This window comes from Anser anser, assembly GCF_964211835.1.
Source record: "Anser anser genome assembly, chromosome: 17".
NCBI lineage: Eukaryota > Metazoa > Chordata > Aves > Anseriformes > Anatidae > Anser > Anser anser.
The window spans coordinates 6,317,672-6,334,728 of NC_139738.1; the positions used below are offsets into that span (position 1 = coordinate 6,317,672).

The following is a 17,057-nucleotide window of genomic DNA, read 5'->3' on the forward strand; positions in this document are numbered from 1 at the left end:
CCAGCCGGTTGCTGAGCATCGGCCTCGGAGGGGAATTTCTGTAAAGCCCTTGAGTCCTGGGGATGCTTTTGTAAACCCGCTGCCTCTGTGCGGGTGCGGGATCTGCAGGGGGGGGGCTCTGTGTGCTTTGCCTTGCCCCCACCTTTGCAGAGAGCCTTTGTGCACGCTGCTCCTCCCCGGGCATTCACCATTTCCAGGGTATTTTGGTAAATGATCTCATCTAAGGCATCTCCTGCACATCTTATTGCGGTGCTTTCCGAGTGCATTCGTTAGGGACCGGTCTCATTTGGGGGGTAATTCCTCTGATGGGTGCATTTACTCTGCAGCGGCAAAACTGCTTTGATTCAGCGTCGCAGGTATGGTGAGATGAATGGAAAGCACTTTCCTAAATGGCTCTGAGTATCTTGTAGGTTCCTTACGGGTTCTTTTCATTTAAACAGCGCCGTGTGATCTCGGGCTGAGGTTTTTGGAGATTTATTCGATGCTGTTGTGGTTTTAGGGGTAGAGTGCTCCCTGTGCTGCTGTGGTTTGCCTGCTGTGCCCAGCGCAGCTGTAGTTGCTGAAAGTTGCCCGATGCCAAATCCTGATACATTTGTGATCGTTTTCTATTTGTTTTACTTAAGAGGTAGGAGAAAAAAAAGGATAAAAAAGCCTGGAGAGCTTTGCCTGTTAATTAGTCTGACAATAATTTGATAATGACCACAGTGCAGGATTAAAAACCCATATGCAGATAAAGCATTAACTCTGCTTGCTGGCAGCATTAAGGGCTCCAGATAACATCAAAGGAGCGGAGCCGGCTGGTGTGTGTCGACGACAGCCCGTCGATAGCCTGGTATCAGCAAGCACACCTCTGGCCTCATGCACCGAGCCCAGCCAAACCAGGCCTGGCACTGTCACATTATCCAGCAGGTGGGAATATTGCACGGGGCCAAACCCAGTAAGTCCTCAGTACTGGGAATTTTGGGTGACCCGCTCCATTCTTTGCCATCACTCGTGGGGAGGAAAGGTCCCGTGGGGGTTTTGGCACCGGTGTGGCTGCAGGGAGCTGCCCTGTGGTGCAGAAGTGGTTTGGGCTTTTGGGTGGGCAGATACCTGCGGCAGGAGCTCGGGCCGGGTCCTTGAAGTCACCCAGATACCTGCAGAATTGCTGGTGTTGGGTGCTCCAGCACGGCCTGAGCTGGGAGCCACTGAGCTTTCGGCTCCTCTCCAAGGAGGAAAATGATCTGCGCCTTGAGGAGCTGCCCTGGTGGACGTGGGTCCCTTTTGCTCACAGCTGCATGTAAAGACTGCAAGTGGGGAATATTTTGCTCAACTGCAGTTTTTGTGAGGTCTCTCTCATTTGCTAGCTCGTTTTTGGTCATTACCAGAGCTGCAAGTACAAGCTTATTTTGCAGCAATATTTTCCTGGACTTGTATTAGCAAACGAGCATCGATGTCTTTGGGCCGATACGGAGAGGAGCAGAAGTGGAAGAGTTGGAGTGATGCCCTCAAGATAATTTTGTACTTTGCTTGGTATCAATAGCCACTGACACCTATCGGACCAAGCATCTAGAGGGAGAAGGGTGAATTAGGCTGGCTGCAGGTGGATGGCACGAGCGGACGTCATCGGTGCCAGAGCTAATCGGTAGGAAACCATCAAACACACGCTCGTTCCCCTGGGCCGTGTTTTCAGCATATCTTGAATTTCTTTGTGTGCGTACGCAGTTCAGAGGGTAATACCATCAATTAGACCAACAAGAAAGACTAATAAAAACCTATAACCCTCTATAGTATACCAGGTTTATCCCTGATTAGCAGGGTTGCTCTGATCTCATCGTGAATCTGTGTACGTGTCATTAGGAGAGCAGTATTAAATTGGTAATTAACGTTGCCAAAAAGTTTTCATCATCCTCTCTGTTGAAAAAAGAGGAGAAAATGGTAAGGAAAATACCACAGCGTGGAGCATGGGGCGGGTGGAAGGTGGAAGCACGAAGAGCGTCCCTTGTTCCCGTATTAGGGAACGTTGTTCCTGTATCGGTGGCGAGAGGAGGTGCAGGAGTCAGCGGATGCAGCCCCCATGTGGATGAGCCCCCCGGGGCCCTTTTCAGCGTGCACAGAGCGTAGAAAGCCTCCGTGTGTGTGTGCACGGCTCCAGGAGTGGCGGCACGAGGTATGGGAGCGCATCCAGAGTGGAGCAGATCCCACAGATCCCGGTGCAGATGCCGCACACAGCGCTGCGTTGTATCCGTGCGCTCACGCTTGGGCTGGGTAAACGTTGTCCTTGGCAGCAGGCAGCCAATTTTTTCCAAATTTGAGCCAAAACTTTTGCTTGGCGAAGCAACAGAAAGCCCGTCTTCAATCTCTGCTGCATTTCGTAATGGTAAAAGGGGAAGAAGCAGCGTGCAGGGAGCTCGAACAATCGGGGCGCCTTGCTTCCAACAGCGCCTGGAGCCGCTGCGCCATCCTGACCTGCTGGGATCCGCCTGGGCGGGCGCTTTTCTTCATGGCTGTTTATTCAGGCAAGCAGCGACTTGCTCCATCCCTTAGTTTGCCTCTTAGAAATGATGATGAGCCGGGGAGATTTCCTTTTTTTTTTTTTTAATTTTATCTTATTTTTTTTTTAAACGGTGGAAAATGGTAGGATGGGTAGGAGGCTTTTGCCGCAGATGCTAATTGCTCTGGAGTTTTTTCCGTGCTTTTCGTCGGTGCTGCCTCCAGCTCGTTCGCGTGAAGCCGCGCTGCCGTGCGACCTGTTGCACAGCCTCTCCGTGTGCACGCCGTGGGAACGATGGATGGAAAGCAGCCGCTGCCCTCCCGCTAGCAGCCGTTGATGGAGGCAGGCACCGGCATCCCGCCCGCTCGCGGCCGAGAAGCTAGCGAGGCGTTTGCTGGTTGCAAACGTTAAATCGCGAGCCGGGGCGGGTTGTCCCTCCGACAGCTCCAAGGCTTGTCCAAACGGGTCGGAGCGGAGGGCTGGCTTCTTCCCAGGGTGTTTTTTTCGACATCTCAGGAGGAGAGGAGCGGCCCTCGTCTCTCCCCGCCGCCTCGAGGGTGAGCTCAGGCTCCAGCACTGCCGCTCGGGGCAGGAGATGGGAGGCGAGGTGATCCCACCCACAGCCCTAATCCTTCCCGCTCGCTACCTCATCAGCTTAATTAAGGGTTGCGTTGGGTGAAAGCCGTCCTGCTTGCGTCACGTTACGTGTTACGCGTCTGCCAGCCCAGCCTTTTCTCAAGGGTGTTCCCGGCGCTGCTCGTTGCCCAACGCGTCCCCATGACCTGCTCGCGGAGGCGCCTCTCCTGTCCTCGCCCTTGCGCGGCTCGGGGTGTCCCAGCTCGCCTGCCCAGCTCTTCCCGGGGCTCCCTGGGGGCTGCGACCCGCTGCCAGGACCCCTGCGGTTGTGGATTGCTCCAACAGGACCCCGGCGTGGAGCTCTTCCAGGCTTCGGAGCCTCCAGCGCTCCCAGGTGAACAAACCCCAAAGGCATCGTGCTCTTTATTAACGCGTTCCCCCCTTCGTTAGCAATTAAACAGGTTCTCCTGCGCCCCTAGGAGCTCCTGGCCGGCCAGCCAGGCAGAGGCGCACAGGGGTAAAAGAAAAAGAGGCTTGCCCACCTCGACTTTTGCACAGCTTGGGGCTGTTACAGGGCTTCTTCCGAAGCTGCTGCTGGCTGGATGCGTTGCCCTGCTTTGATTTTCGGTTCCCGATGCTTCTGCTGGGGTTGGTGGCACGCCCGGAGCGTGCTGGAGAGCTTCCACTGTGCACGCAGGTGTCACGGGTGGGGGCAGCTCCGAAGGGCCTTCGGATGCAGGTAGGGCATCCTCACGGCAGGTCTCCCTCCTCCATTTTGAGCTGGTAAAAATACAGTAAAAATACGGGGGCTTTCCAGCCGGAGCTGTTCCTGCTGTGTTCGTGTCTCGGTGCATTTCGTCCCCTGGCTCCGTGTCCCGCTCCGCAGGGGCCGTCGTGGATCCAAGCAGCGTGACCAAGCCCAACGGCACGTTTGGTTTATCTGCTGTTAATGCCCCGGGTGAAGGGGGAAGCACCACGTTAATTAGGTTCACAGGGAAGCACCACGTTAATTAGGTTTGCAGCCAGTGAGGAGCTTGGAGCCCAGGCACCGGGCGGGATGTGGGGAGGGCGCTAAGAGCGAACGCGGGCGTTGGGCCTCGGGCTGAATGAGAGTTTCACCCTTGGCTTTGGGATCTTGTGTGTTTTTTATTTCTTTTTGGGGGTTTTAGGGATGGAAACAGACATCTGGGCTTCACCTAGGGTTGTTTTTGGCTTTGTGTGCGGGCGTTTTGTCTCGTTGTGTGCCCACACCGGGCATACGAGCTGCAAGCAGGCAGGAGGACGCGCTTCCATTTCAGCTCGGACCCAAGATGGTTTTTTTTGGGCACGTACCAAAATCCCCGAAGTCCAGCTTGGTTGGTTAGCGTCTCTACAAGGATCTGCTCGTGCAGCCGTTCCTGCAGGAGATAAGAAGTGCCCGGCCAGGCTCACGACCTCGGTGCGCGTGGCTGCGTGCTTCGAGCCGGCTGCAGGGGGGGGGCTCAGCCCCTGCCCGCGTAGCGCTGCCACCCCCTCCCCTCTTCTGCTTCCTAATCGTATCCAGCTGCAACGCTGCTAGAAGTGAGCTCAGACGGAAAATATTTGTGCAAAAATGTTAACGCGTTTTTTGGAGGTGGAAAGCCTGTTTTGTTGTTGTTGTTTTTTTGTTTAGGGGTGCAGCGGGGTGCTCTGGGTGGCTTCAGTTTGGTGGCATCTGCCGCATCCCAGCCGTGCTGGAGGCACGGTGGCGCTCAGGGTGGCAGGGGTCTGGCTGGCGCGTCCTGGGGAGGAGCAGAAAAGACCCGTTGGGGTGGAAAGGACCTTCAGAAAGCTGTGGGGCAGCCCCACAGCCTGAACTTGACGCTGGCGATTCAGGGCTGGGTTAAGTACAATTAATTCTGGATGCTAAACGAATTAATTTGCCCTTCTCCTAACAGTCCGTACAAACAGTGCTCAGGTTACTACAAGGATGTTTTAAAGTAAAAGCAAGAGCTTTGCTAGCTTGCTATCTCCTTGGTCAGAAGAAGGATGTTAAAGATCAGTGACAGTTGTTGAGGTCCTGTTATACCGTCTCGAAGACACACACCCACGCAGCTTTCTGGATTTCTTTTATTTTTAAAACATTTTTGCAATTGTTAGTGGTTTTATTTTTTAACTGCGACTTTTTTTCCCCATTCTACACAAAGATCTAGCCCTGGGTGTGACAGGCAGCACGTGCTGCCCTGCATCCCAGCAGTGCCAGGGCTGCAGCGAGCTGCGGAGACGTCCGAAGGTAAATAAATATTGCTTTGGGTGCAACAGGGGAAAAAAAGCAGCCCAATAAGCCGTAGGGGATGTATCCACCTTGTGATGGTTGGAGGCTGAAGAGGGGTTGAGGGCTTGCAGGATCTCGTAGCCCGTGGAGGGGGCTGGAGCCTCCGTTTCTGGGGAGAAATCTTGTATTCAGATCGCGCTCGCAGGGCTTCTTTTTTTGGTTTTCTGGCATTTTTTGTTTTACTAATTGCAATTGTTTCACGTTCCTCTGATCTATTATACTTTGTAATAAGGCACGTAATTCATTATTTAAGTGGCAGCGCTCTGATAATTAGACGGGTTATTTTTGTCGGTGCTGATTAGTTGGTAAGTACAGATTGGATGCTGGAAGCCGTGCTGCGCTCCCCTGGCCTTTGGGTTTTGGAGACGGGGCCGTGGCGGCCCCGTGCCTCGCAGCGGGAGGAGGGTGCTGCTAGCAGATGGCTGCAAGAGTTTTAAAGGGTTCGGCACTTGTCCCCCCCAAAAAAAAGCTCATGGTGCTGCATGAGGTTAAGAAGATGCTAGCAGATGTAAGCTGAGGCTGGTGTAGTTACACCGCAGCAGGCGGCATTGCACCTCCAGCAGTGGGTGCATCAGGGGGTCCTCGTCCCAAATGCGGTTTTGGGAACGTTGCAGGGCGTAAACCCGCTGAGTGCTGGAGCTGGCTGTGTCCTAGGGAAGCTTTGTCCCTTCACAAGTATAAAGCTGTGTTGGTTTTTCCCCTAGAGTTAATTGCATTAGTGGGACAATGTGGGCTTTGTCCCTGCGGCCGGGGGACGCTTTCTCCTCTCCCCCCACGTCCCTCGCTCGTTGTTCTGTATTTGGGATGCAGGAGCTGTTTGCAGGATTAGGGCTTTTTTTACTTTGCTCTCAGACTGCTTCATGAAGGGTGTGGTGGATGAGGTGGAGCGGGTCAAATTCAGAGATGTATGGGGTGAGATGCTCAGCGCTCCCTGCAAACCAAACCGAGCCAAGCAGTTCTCACACATGGAATTAAGGACGTGTTTTTGGAGTCGTAGCTCTCCGCTTTCTCCAAGATGATGTGAACCATGCTGCTAGGAGAGTTTAATTGGAGCCGAGCCATCGCATTATTCGAGCGCAGATTTCTGGAAAGAGGGAGTAAAAGGCAATCTTTTGTGTCACTTGGTCGTCCCTTCCAAATAAGCTACGGGGCTCTGCTCGTTTTTGTCGGAGGCTGTCGGGATGCTCCTGGTTCAGCAGATGGCTCCGAGCACAAACAGCTCCGGGGATGCCTCCTGCTGCCCGTGACCCTGGGGACGGTCGGAGCTGTGTGGGAAATGAGCAGTGATTAGGAGATGCCTCGCATTTTTCTCAAGCAAATACACGTGGAGTGGGAAAAGCCAGAGCTCTGTGTGGTTATTGCCCTGCAAGCGCACCTCGGGCGAGCCCCAAAATGCTGGGAGGCTTTTGGTGCTGGGTGCTCGGAGGGCGCCGCTGTTAAACGTGGCAGCGGAGGGTTTGTGTGTGCTTCCAGAGCCCCCGTGCCCGAGGATGGGAGCTGCAGCCCTCGGGATGCTCCCCGCTCACCTAGTGGGATGTCTGCGAGCGGCGCTGGGCTGATCGCACGGGCTCTGGGGTGGGCCTGCGGGCTGCCAGGGAAGCAGCGCGAGAGGAGGATTTACTGAAAAGCTCTGCTCTTACTCTAGGTTTTCCCGTCTTCCTCAATTTTTGAGGCTGATGGGCAGTGGAAGTACAGTCGGGGCTCAGCAGCTGGGAAGAGGGGACAGGAGGGAGAAAGAAGCCCAGCAATGTCCCCGTCCTTTGCAGCCCGGGATTTCCAGCTGTTTTCCCTTGGGTTGGGGTGTTGGAGGCGGTGGGTTTTTACGAGAACCAGCTCATGCTTTATGCACAATCTCACTGCTGCTAAAGAGGGGGGGTCAAAGTGTAAGTCGGTTAAGCGGCTGGATTGCCCTGCTATATTTGCCACGGGATAATGGAAAATTCCTGCGAGGAGCCTGCTTGATCTGGGGCCAGAGGAAACAGGATGAAGTCTATTCCACTGCGAAGCGATAGAAGAGTACGCTGCCTGCCTTCCGCTGGCTGCTGCCAATGTTTTTATGGGCTTGGGATCTAAATTTTGAGAAGAAAAGTAAACGCACGTTATGTCAACCTGCGGTCGTGCCAGGCTTCTTGCCGTGTGTCCTGCCTCGTGCCATCCCTTTGTACAATTTCGGGGATCTGCATGCCACGAAGGCAGCGACAGCTTCGTTTTTTACTCCTTGGACTGATCGGAGGAGTTGATTGCAGCACAGGTCCCCTGCGGTCAGTGCCCTGACCCGGCATACCAGCGCGGCCAGGCCTCGGGTACCAGCGGGAGCCTTTTCGGGGAACCCTGTGTCCTCTGGCTTTCCACCCAGCTTTGATGGGAATTTAAAGCTTGCCGTCACGTTTTGTGGATTTAAAGGGAATCTTGGAAAACTAGTGCCTAGAAGTCTTTGAAAGAAACTTTTGATATCTCTTAGGACTGTGCCGGAGTCTGTGTTATGAAACTATTTTGTGCTGTAAGGCTTCGGAAGGACTGAACTTGAGTTCCTAGGCTGTTATCGGTAGTCAAACTGCTTTGCACTTTGATAGCCCCTTTCATTCAAGGAGCTGAAAGTACTTAAAAAATGCTAACAAATTGAGCTCCTTGGTAGCTGTTGAGTGCAGCTGTTTGTACAGGAATTTGGTCCAAAGCCTAGCGAAGTCCATGGAAAGACGTCCGTGTCGCTACCTCTGGCGAATCCCACCGTCTGTCTGTCCCTGCAGCTGGAACTAATGACACAGACTTCTTCCCATCCCAGGACCCCTCTCCGTTTCTCTGTAGGGTTTTTTCCTTGATTTTTTTGCCTGGCTCCACTGTTGAGAAACACATGGGGGGAACGGCAAAGTCATGGCAAGATTTGGGGGCACCTGTCTCGTGTGCCACTGAGCCCTGCCTTAAGGTCGGAGATGCAGGAGGCACCTGGGTTGGAAATACCCTTCCTGAGCTGTTACTTTGTCTGTTGGAAGTTTGCCATCGGTTTCAGCGTTTGGGATCAAGCCTCGGAGAAGGCTGCACCCTGTGCTTTGGACGTGGCTGTGGACAGGAGCTGCAGTGCTGGCCGTGAGAAGCTGGGGAAAGCTGCCCTTGGGTCCGGTTTGTGGCCATCAGCCGGACTAACAGGGGAGGGAATTCCTCTTTCTCGCCTGTTAGGTAAAAGATGTTATGCTCTGGTAAAGCCACACGAGGCACTGGGAACGCCTGACATCCCTTTCCTCCTCCAGCAGTGCGAGGGGTCGTGTAGTGCCCTGATATCTGCCCAGCCGTGACGAGCTGTGCTCTGTGGAGTCTCGCTCCTTGTTGCCCTGCTACATTTTCCCTTCTCCCCTACCTTACATTAATTGTCTTTCAGAACTATCTGATCGCTGCTCTGATGATTTTTTCCAGTGGATAAGCCTGTTAGAGATAATCTGGTTTGCTGAATTTCTCTTCCTCTAGGCGATCTCCTTAATAGCTGCCTTGGAGGATTTCATCTTGTTGGGAAACAGGATGCAATTCCGTATAAATATTCTGTTTCTTCATGGTTCTTCTGCTGATTAAGGTCTGCTCTTTCTCCTAAATAAACTGTCACATAAAATACTTGTGACAAGGAGGAGCTTTGGGGATGCTTAGCGTGTGTTTGGTACTTCTGAGTGAGTTACCTTGGCCAGTATGGTCAAAACCCAGCGTTGATTTTGGGTACATCCATTTCATCTTTCAGGAGCCAAAAAAAAAAAGGGGGGGTAGGGAGGAGAGGCATGAGGGAAAGACCCATAATCCTTAATGTCCCCCGTAGCACAGAGTGCTAAGACACTGTGGGATATCCCCTTTCATATACCCAATAGAAAAAAGGAAAAGACCGAAGGCATGTTCCTTCTCCTCTTATCCCGTTCCCAGCCATATAGCAATCAATGGTGTCATTTAATTTCAGACTGTTACCCGGCTTCACAGAACCTGATACGGATGTTTGCTGCCACTGCTCCTTTAGAAAAGCTCATTTTTAGCTCTCTTAAAAACAAACCTACTCCTTTTTTAATATGTTCTGCACGGGTATATATTTTTCCCCTGTCCAAATCAGCACTGGATGGAGGGTCAGGGGATTACGGTTCTGTTCCTGCCATTGCCAGCGAGTTGCTGAATGATCTTCAGCAATTCATTTGATCTTTCTGCACCTCGTTCTCACAAATAAGGATGCTGGTAATAACTTTGTATTGTTAAAGCTCTGGTAATAACTTTCCATTGTTAAAGCTCTTAAAGCTCTTGTATGGAAAGTGCTGTATGGGAGTTAGAATAATTATTGTAATCGTTCGCTGCGAAGCCACTGCAAATAAGTTTCTACAATAATGGACCTTAGTTCTTGGTGAAGGGAATTATTAGAATAATTGTGGCTGGAATGACCAATAAATTGCGAATAAAGCAACTGCTCCTATTGAATGTATATTCAGTGGGGAACTAGATGGCTGGAAGATATGCCAAGCAGGTAGAAGGTGCAGCGTTCCACTTGAGCCTTCCCATACACCAAGCGAGTCCCTGGCACGTGTAGGCTCTGAGCTGTTTTGGGCATTATATTGAGCAGCAGACCAGACTCTACACACACACACACACACAGCTTCTTGGGGGCTGCAAGCGCTGATCTCCTGCGAGAAGGCAGCTCCAAGCAGGAGCAGCTGCATGATGCTGACTGTTGGTGTGCGTATGGCACGCCGATCCTGCATCGTAGGTGCGTTGGGGCGAGGGAGATGTAGGTAAGCTTGCTCTATGAATTTCTGAGCCTGGCTCACACCCTTTCCCTTATTGCCTCTAATTTACAGCTTGCTAAAAATAGGTGATGGAGAAGACTTGGAGCTGCTGAGACAGAGCAAGACCGTAAATCACTTGACAGCTCATTTCCTTATAGCAAATACCTTGGTCTTGTGACTATATGTTTAGATTAAGGAAGGAATAAAATGTAGCAGTCATTGCCTGGTTCAGTAGTGTTGTTTTTTTCTTAAGAAATAATGGTATGCATATGTAGAAGTGGGACAAATCCTGTAGCAAAGACCTATAATGTGCATCAGTTTGTGTATGTTAAATTGCCACAGATTTGGGGTTTTTGGCTGCTCGTTAGGGAAGGTAAGATGTTGTTAATGCCGGGGCTGGGCTCTGAAATGCAGGATGGCGCTCAGCTCCTTGGGAGGAAGATGATGCCTGCACCGAGCGCGGTGACACTGCTGCGCCCGGTTATTCTACCAGCCCCTCTCCAAGATAAAGGAGAGCCGTGTGATCTAAAACTGCCTGATTTTCCCATCTGCTCAGCCCCTTTTAGCCTCAGATTTCACCAAATTTGTTCTCCGTGATCCTTTGAGCAGTGCTGCTGCAGCCAGTGGGACCTTGGCCAGTAACTTCAGCTCGGGCAGCAGCGAGACCTTGGCTGCTTCCTTCCCCTGCACCCCTGAGGATCTCCAAGGGCTTTGCCAGCATTTTCTGACCCAGGCACCGGTGCAGCCAAATTGCCGTTCCTTTTCCTGATAGCTGCCCTTGGCGGGAGCAGCCGCAGCAATGGGGGTTGTGCCGAAGCTCCGTAACGTGAAAAAGGCTCTCAGGATTCTCCCTGTAATAACAGGCTTTGTTTTCTCTTGCGGCAACGTGTGGCAGTGAAGTTGGAGCCTTGTCCTGATGCATGCAGCTGCTGCTGATCAGAGCCGTTAGCGGGACACTGCAACGCTTCTCAGAGCAAACCTTTTGGCGGTGCTGTGCGCGGCCGGTTGTTCGCAGCATTGACAGCAGCTTGGGAGACACAGACCCCGCTTCCAGATGCGACGGTGCCCCGTGATAAGATCGTGGACAAGGCTTCTCTCACCCGAGCTGCTGTTCCTCAACCTTAACCTTTGCAAGACAAATGCTGCATGGCAGCGAGGGGTTATAGCACCGCCTCAGACAGGCGCTGTCTGCATTGCACGACAACAAGCAAAAGAAGTTATCGGTGTCCCAGGAGGCCGGGAACAAATGTAGGTCCTGATCTTGCATGTACTTATCCAGCTAATTAGCTTTGCCCGTTCAGCCCTTGGCACTCGGCCTTCATCTGCTCAGGACAAGGCGCGTGGATGCGCGCTGCAGCGTGCTCAGCTGTCGTGGGCACCTCGCTGCTCCTGTTCTCCTTCGAAGCAAGGAACGGTCTCTCTCCATTACAGGATGCTGGTGAATTTATTACAGCCCGGGTGAATTTATGCTTTTCAGTCCCCAGGTCAGGCACAGCCGAGCTTGGCTGTTGTGGCCGGGACGTGTCAGCAATGGTTGTCACCGCGCGAGCTGTGATGGGCGCATGCTGGCAGGTACTCACAGACCAGGACCTTTCTCCCCAGTAATTAATCTGCCCGCCCGGATCCTCCAGACCTCTGCTCCTGGCCAGGCTCCCCCTTGTCATTCCGGTCATTCAGCAGCAGACATTGCAATAAAAGTTGTGTTGCAGTTCAAGCTACACCTTTATGGTTGTGGTTTCAGGACCTAAGTGCTGACATTGGGCTGGGATTGCTTTTTATTTTTTTTCTCCTGCATTTGAACTTGAAAGGTTCTTTAATGCTCAGTTTGGTGTTCCTGTTTTGCTTTTCAAACTCCTTATTATTTCCCATGGCTTCAGTACCCCGTGCCAAGTCACTTCCAGGACTTGAACTCGAATTAAATTCAGTAGCTGGAAGGTGCTGAGCCTCACAAACGCGTGCAGTGATTCAGCTCCCGGAGGACAAAGGCTCAGCCTTGGCCAGGGCTGCCTGGCACTGCGAGGAGCGAGGCTCGTGGAGGCTGTGGCAGGCTATTCCCCGCGCCGTCCGCCCATAACATCCCGCCCGCGTGGGCAGCGTTGAGTTTTCTCTCCTTTCCCAGCCAGGCTCTCTCTGAATCTTCATCAAGCGCTAATTAGTGCTGGTTCCCACCCAGCGGCGGGATGGCGAAGGTTTTCGAGGAAGTTCTGCATTTGCAACTCTGCCGATGGGGCTGGTGCCTGAGACCTTGACCTGAATCAGAGCGGGTGATGGGGGTGTAGGGCAGGATCTGCTGCGGCTTCATCCTGCTGCTGCTGAAGATGCTCTGGTGGCATCGTCCTGCGCAACGTGGGCTGCCACCGGGACGGGCTGGGGGCCAATTTCACCCTCTGGTCGGAAACTCCCCCGTAACCCCTTTGCCGCCCTTACCCAGCTCAGCAGAAGTCGTCGCGCACTCGCTGTTGCTCCCCGCTTATTTATCCTTGCGTGCCTGGGATTCTTGCTCTCAGCTCAGCAGCAATAAATGAGCTATTTGCATAATGAACGGTTTGAAAATCCGCAGCCCTGCGGTGCCTTGAGCCGTGCCCTTCAGAAAGGGCCTGTTCTCCGGGAGAAGGTGGCATAATTCAAAACGCTTAAATTCCTCTGGGGAACGTAAGTTAGGATGGGAAGTACTTGGGTTATTTTTCAGCTGATTTTTCGGTGCTTACACGGTGCCCTTGCTCTGCATCGCGTGTGTGTTTTGGGCAAGTGGAGATAATGCAGTCAACTGCTCTTTGTTACAGCAGTGGGGGGGGGGATTAAAAGGGCAAGAAATGGGGAAAAAATGCTGCAAAAAGATGTTCCATTCCAATTTCTGCCCGTCATTCCTGCGGGGGAATGACCTTTGCTCCCCGTGCCTTATTTTATCATGCAGGGGTTGCTTTTGCTCCTGGCTGGGGAGGCAGCTTCTGGGCGCTGCTCTCACTCACCCAGTGATAAAAACAGGCAGGCACGTTTAAATTGCTACCCATATTTCCTTGAAAGGATCTGAAAAACAAACAAAAAAGACATTCTGTTCCATGCTCTCCCCTTCCCCTGCTTTTCCATGTTTTGTTTTGTTTTTTTTCTTTTTACCACCGTGGCAGTGGTTTTGGGATAAATGTTCCTTCAGCTGTGCATCCAGGATCCCCACATCCTCCACCTGCAACTGGGGCGTCCCCCCCCCCCCCAAGTTAGGGAGGCGTTTTTCCCTTCACCATTGGGATTGTGGAGCAGAAAACGGGGTGAAGGACCCCTGCGATGAACCGTGCCCCTCCCCGAAGCAGGAAGTTTTCTGCTGCGCTAGCACAGCCGAGGAGCCCTGGAGCACGGCGGGTGATGGGTTTCATAACCGCTTCCAGTGCCAAAAAGAAGGATGAGTAACGAGCAGCGATAACTCCCCTGCAAACATCAGCATCCCGCTCAGGCTGATAAAAAATTTGCTCCCTTTCAAAAGGCTTTAAAACGCTCTTTGTGGTGCCGGGGCCCTTTTATTTTCAAAAATTCTGCAAGATGCTGGTTTTCCTTTAAACTGCTTTAAATTGGTGTTTGTTGAACTCGTAGCGAGCTGCTTTTGAGGAAGAAGAGATGGCTGTGGTTTGGTCCTTAATGGAAAATGAATGTGACTCGAAATCCAGTCCAAAACCCATAATCTCTGCCCCACACAAGAAAGCTCCACTTGAAGGAGTAAATGTAGAAAAAAAAATAGGTTGGATTTAATTGCTTTGGATGCCCTGTTCCAGCTGAAGTGTGAGGAGACGATAAAAGATGCAATTTAAAGCTCAGCAGCAACGTGTTGGAAACACCGGTGCTGGCGCACTGGGCTGCTTTATCCCCAGCCCATCTATGCTGAGCTGAGCTAAATGGTGAGCTGTTCGGTGCCTGAGAGCAGCGAGCCCGTGAGAAGGTCACTCGGTGCTGCCAGGATTTTGGATTTCCCCCTGTGCTGGGGCTGCGAGGAGGCTGCTCCCTCTCCTCTTGCACCTTGTGCTGATTCACCACTTCTTCCCCATGCCATGTCCGCGCACCCGGATGGCTCCATTTAGGGCCAATTTATTTATTCTTAACGCCTTCCCACTGGGACACAAATCCCTTTATATGCAAGCGATAACCTGACAGTGTATTGCTAGAGATAAGTAAGGAGTTAATCCCCATCACGGGGCAGTTCAGCTGGCAAACGGTGGTGGTGGTCAAGCTGTGGGTGTGAAACTGCTGGGGAAATCATTCCATCACGGCGTGCTGATAGGTCTGGGTGGCGAGCTTGATGCCCCTGCGTCGTCTCGGGATGTAAGGGACCCCCACCTCCCTGCCCGTGGTCGGAAATAACATTTGCAAGGCCGGGCTGGGGTTTTGGCTGCAGTGAAATGCTCTCAGAGCACCTGGTCACCTGCTGAGCATCTCCTGGTGGAGTGGTGATGCTGCGTGTCCTCCAGCTGGGTACCCCATGCTGGTGACACGTATCCTGCACACCCACGGAGGGTGGAAAGCAGGAGGATGCCCCAGGGAGCGTGCTCCTTCTCCTCCTGCACAAGCCTCGCATTTTCTCCGGTCTCTGGAGGTTGTGCACGGCTCTGCCAGATAAAGGCAAAAGTGAGGGAGGACGGAGGAAGATGAATCTGCTGCATTCGTTATCCTCTGTGCAAAGAACATCAAAAGCACTAATGGAAAAGGCTTTTTATATTTTTCATCAAAGCACTTGTTAAGATTTGGCAGGCTGATTTCTTATCAGTAAAATATTTATGAATGGAGCAGCTGGGGTGCTGGTTTAGGAAGGCTGGGAGTAAACGTTCCCTCCTGCCTCGGGAAATGTTTTACTCCTCTCGGTGACTTTTTTCCCCTTTGCTTTGTTCACGCCGCTTCTGCGAGAGGAACTTCTAGGTGAGCCAGCACCCAAGCCTGCCGGCCCACGGAGCTCCCGGAGCATTTGCATGGTGACAAGCCCCAAACCCACCTTGGACCCGATGCCGCAAGCTCTGGCCTTCTTTCTCTAAGACAGCAAGTGCTGGTGCCTGCAGCAACTTGGGCTCCTTGGGCCATGTAAGCATCTTTGGGACACTTCAGCATCTTTTAAGCATCCCAAAGCTACTTAAGCAACCCAGAGCCCAGTCCCCGTGGGGCAGAGCTGCTGCTGGAGCAGCTGCCACCATCCCATCAGCCCTGCATGACGTGCTGCTGCAGGCTGCATGCTCTGCCTCTTTATTGGTGAAATGGCTGCTTGCAAGTAAAATAAATAAAAAATAATAATCCTTTCTCTTATCAAGGCTTGTCTAGACTCCCGTTTGCACTAGCTGTACTTCCTGGGATGCTTTGTTTTATATACAAGCAGGTTTTGAAACAAAACTGTTTGCTTGTTGCCTTGCCCATCAATGCAGGTGCCTGCGGTACACTAAACCTTTGAAAAGCTCTTGATTTCTATGGCTAATATAACACATCCAGGGTGCTGTTCTCCTAAGAATGGTGATTGCACTGGCCTGAATGAGGTTTTTATCTCCTTTTCCTCTCCACTAATTAGACCCACACACGTGGAGGGAGTATGAAATGATTTATGAAGGTGTTTTGATCCCAGTTTATTAATTCCTAATCCTGATTTATTATTATTATTTCTAATTTTGCATCGTCACTTGGTGAGTAAGGTAGTTCAGAAAGCACGGGGGAAGAGCTAATATTGAATTTCCATTGAAATACCAGGTGCTTAGAAATAAATGGGCTCACAAAGGGAAGCCTGCAGCAGTTGGGCATGTCGGAGGAGGCTGGGAAGAGCAGCAATAGCTGTCAGCGTAAACCGTTGTCACACCTCATGGGCAGTGATGCTCTTAATTTATTATTTTTTTTTAATGTTTTTTCTCCTGGCCTTGTCCAGAAGAATGTAAATCCGGTGACTGGGGAGAACCCGGGGGTTCTGAGGCACCATTTAAAAGGTAAAGCTGTGCTGCCATCAGAGCGTTGTGTTCTTTAAATATAGATCCTTTGAAATGCAATTACGTCGGTCACTGAGGAATAGGAGTAGTGACAATATCAATATTTATAGCATGTAAATCAGCACAAATCAGGAAGTGCGGAGCTGGAGTAGTTCTTTGCAGTTTCAAAAAGTTAGCTTTCATTTCAAGTTTTGACCAGATGTGGAGGTGGATAGGCCCATAAAAATCTGAGCAGTCGTCTGAGCTTGTTTCTGTTTGGAGGGGGGGGAAAAAGTGCATTAGTGCATTGAGAGAGCGTGGAGCTCTCAACCTGCGGCTGATGCGGTTGAACTGCAGCCTTGCTGCTCTCCCCTGGAGCTGCTGGGGCTCACCAGGTGCCCCTGGGGGCCGTGGCTTTTGGCTGGTGCTCGCCAGGGCCACCTACAGAACTGTGGGGTTAGAAGGGACCTCGAGAGACCATCGGGTCCAGCCCCCTGCCAAAGCAGGTTCCCTACAGCAGGCTGCCCAGGGAGGCGTCCAGACGGGCCTTGAACATCTCCAGAGAAGGAGACCCCACAACCTCCCTGGGCAGCCTGTCCCAGCGCTCCGTCACCCTCACCGGGAAGAAGTTCTTTCGCATGTTGGTGCGGAACTTGCTGGGCTCCATTTTGTGGCCATTGCCCCTTGTCCTGTCCCCACAGAGCATTGAAAAGAGGTTGGCCAAACCCCTCTGTCTCCCACACTTCAGGTATTTATAAACATTGGTAAGATCCCCCCTCAGTCTTCTTTTCTCCAGGCTGAACAGACCCAGGTCTCTCAGCCTCTCCTCACAGGGGAGATGCTCCAGGCCCCGTACCATCTTTGTGGCCCTCCGCTGGCCTCTTTCCAGGAGATCCCTGTCTTTGTTGTGCCGGGGAGCCCAGAACTGGACACAGGACTCCAGGTGAGGCCTGGCCAGGGCAGAGTAGAGGAGGATCACTCCGTGCCGGCACTGCCTGCGCCTGGATAAAAACACGGAGCTCAAGGGCGCTGGTCAACGTGGACGTACTCAGGTACTCCCC

The 17,057-nt window shown here is 52.2% G+C and overlaps 1 protein-coding gene across 3 annotated transcripts in view; it reads left to right on the plus strand.

The window, feature by feature from the left end:
- KAZN (kazrin, periplakin interacting protein) overlaps positions 1-17,057 on the plus strand; it is a gene marked incomplete at its 5' end in the record, with an annotated part of 186,524 nt that overhangs the window by 128,589 nt on the left and 40,878 nt on the right. The window contains one exon of one of the 3 annotated variants that reach the window (XM_083802985.1): positions 311-3,443. The exons of the other annotated variants lie outside the window; for them this stretch is intronic. Coding sequence (XP_083659111.1) covers positions 3,251-3,443 — 193 coding nt within the window. Of the gene's footprint in view, positions 1-310; positions 3,444-17,057 lie in introns of those variants that run through there. 3 annotated transcript variants of the gene reach the window in all.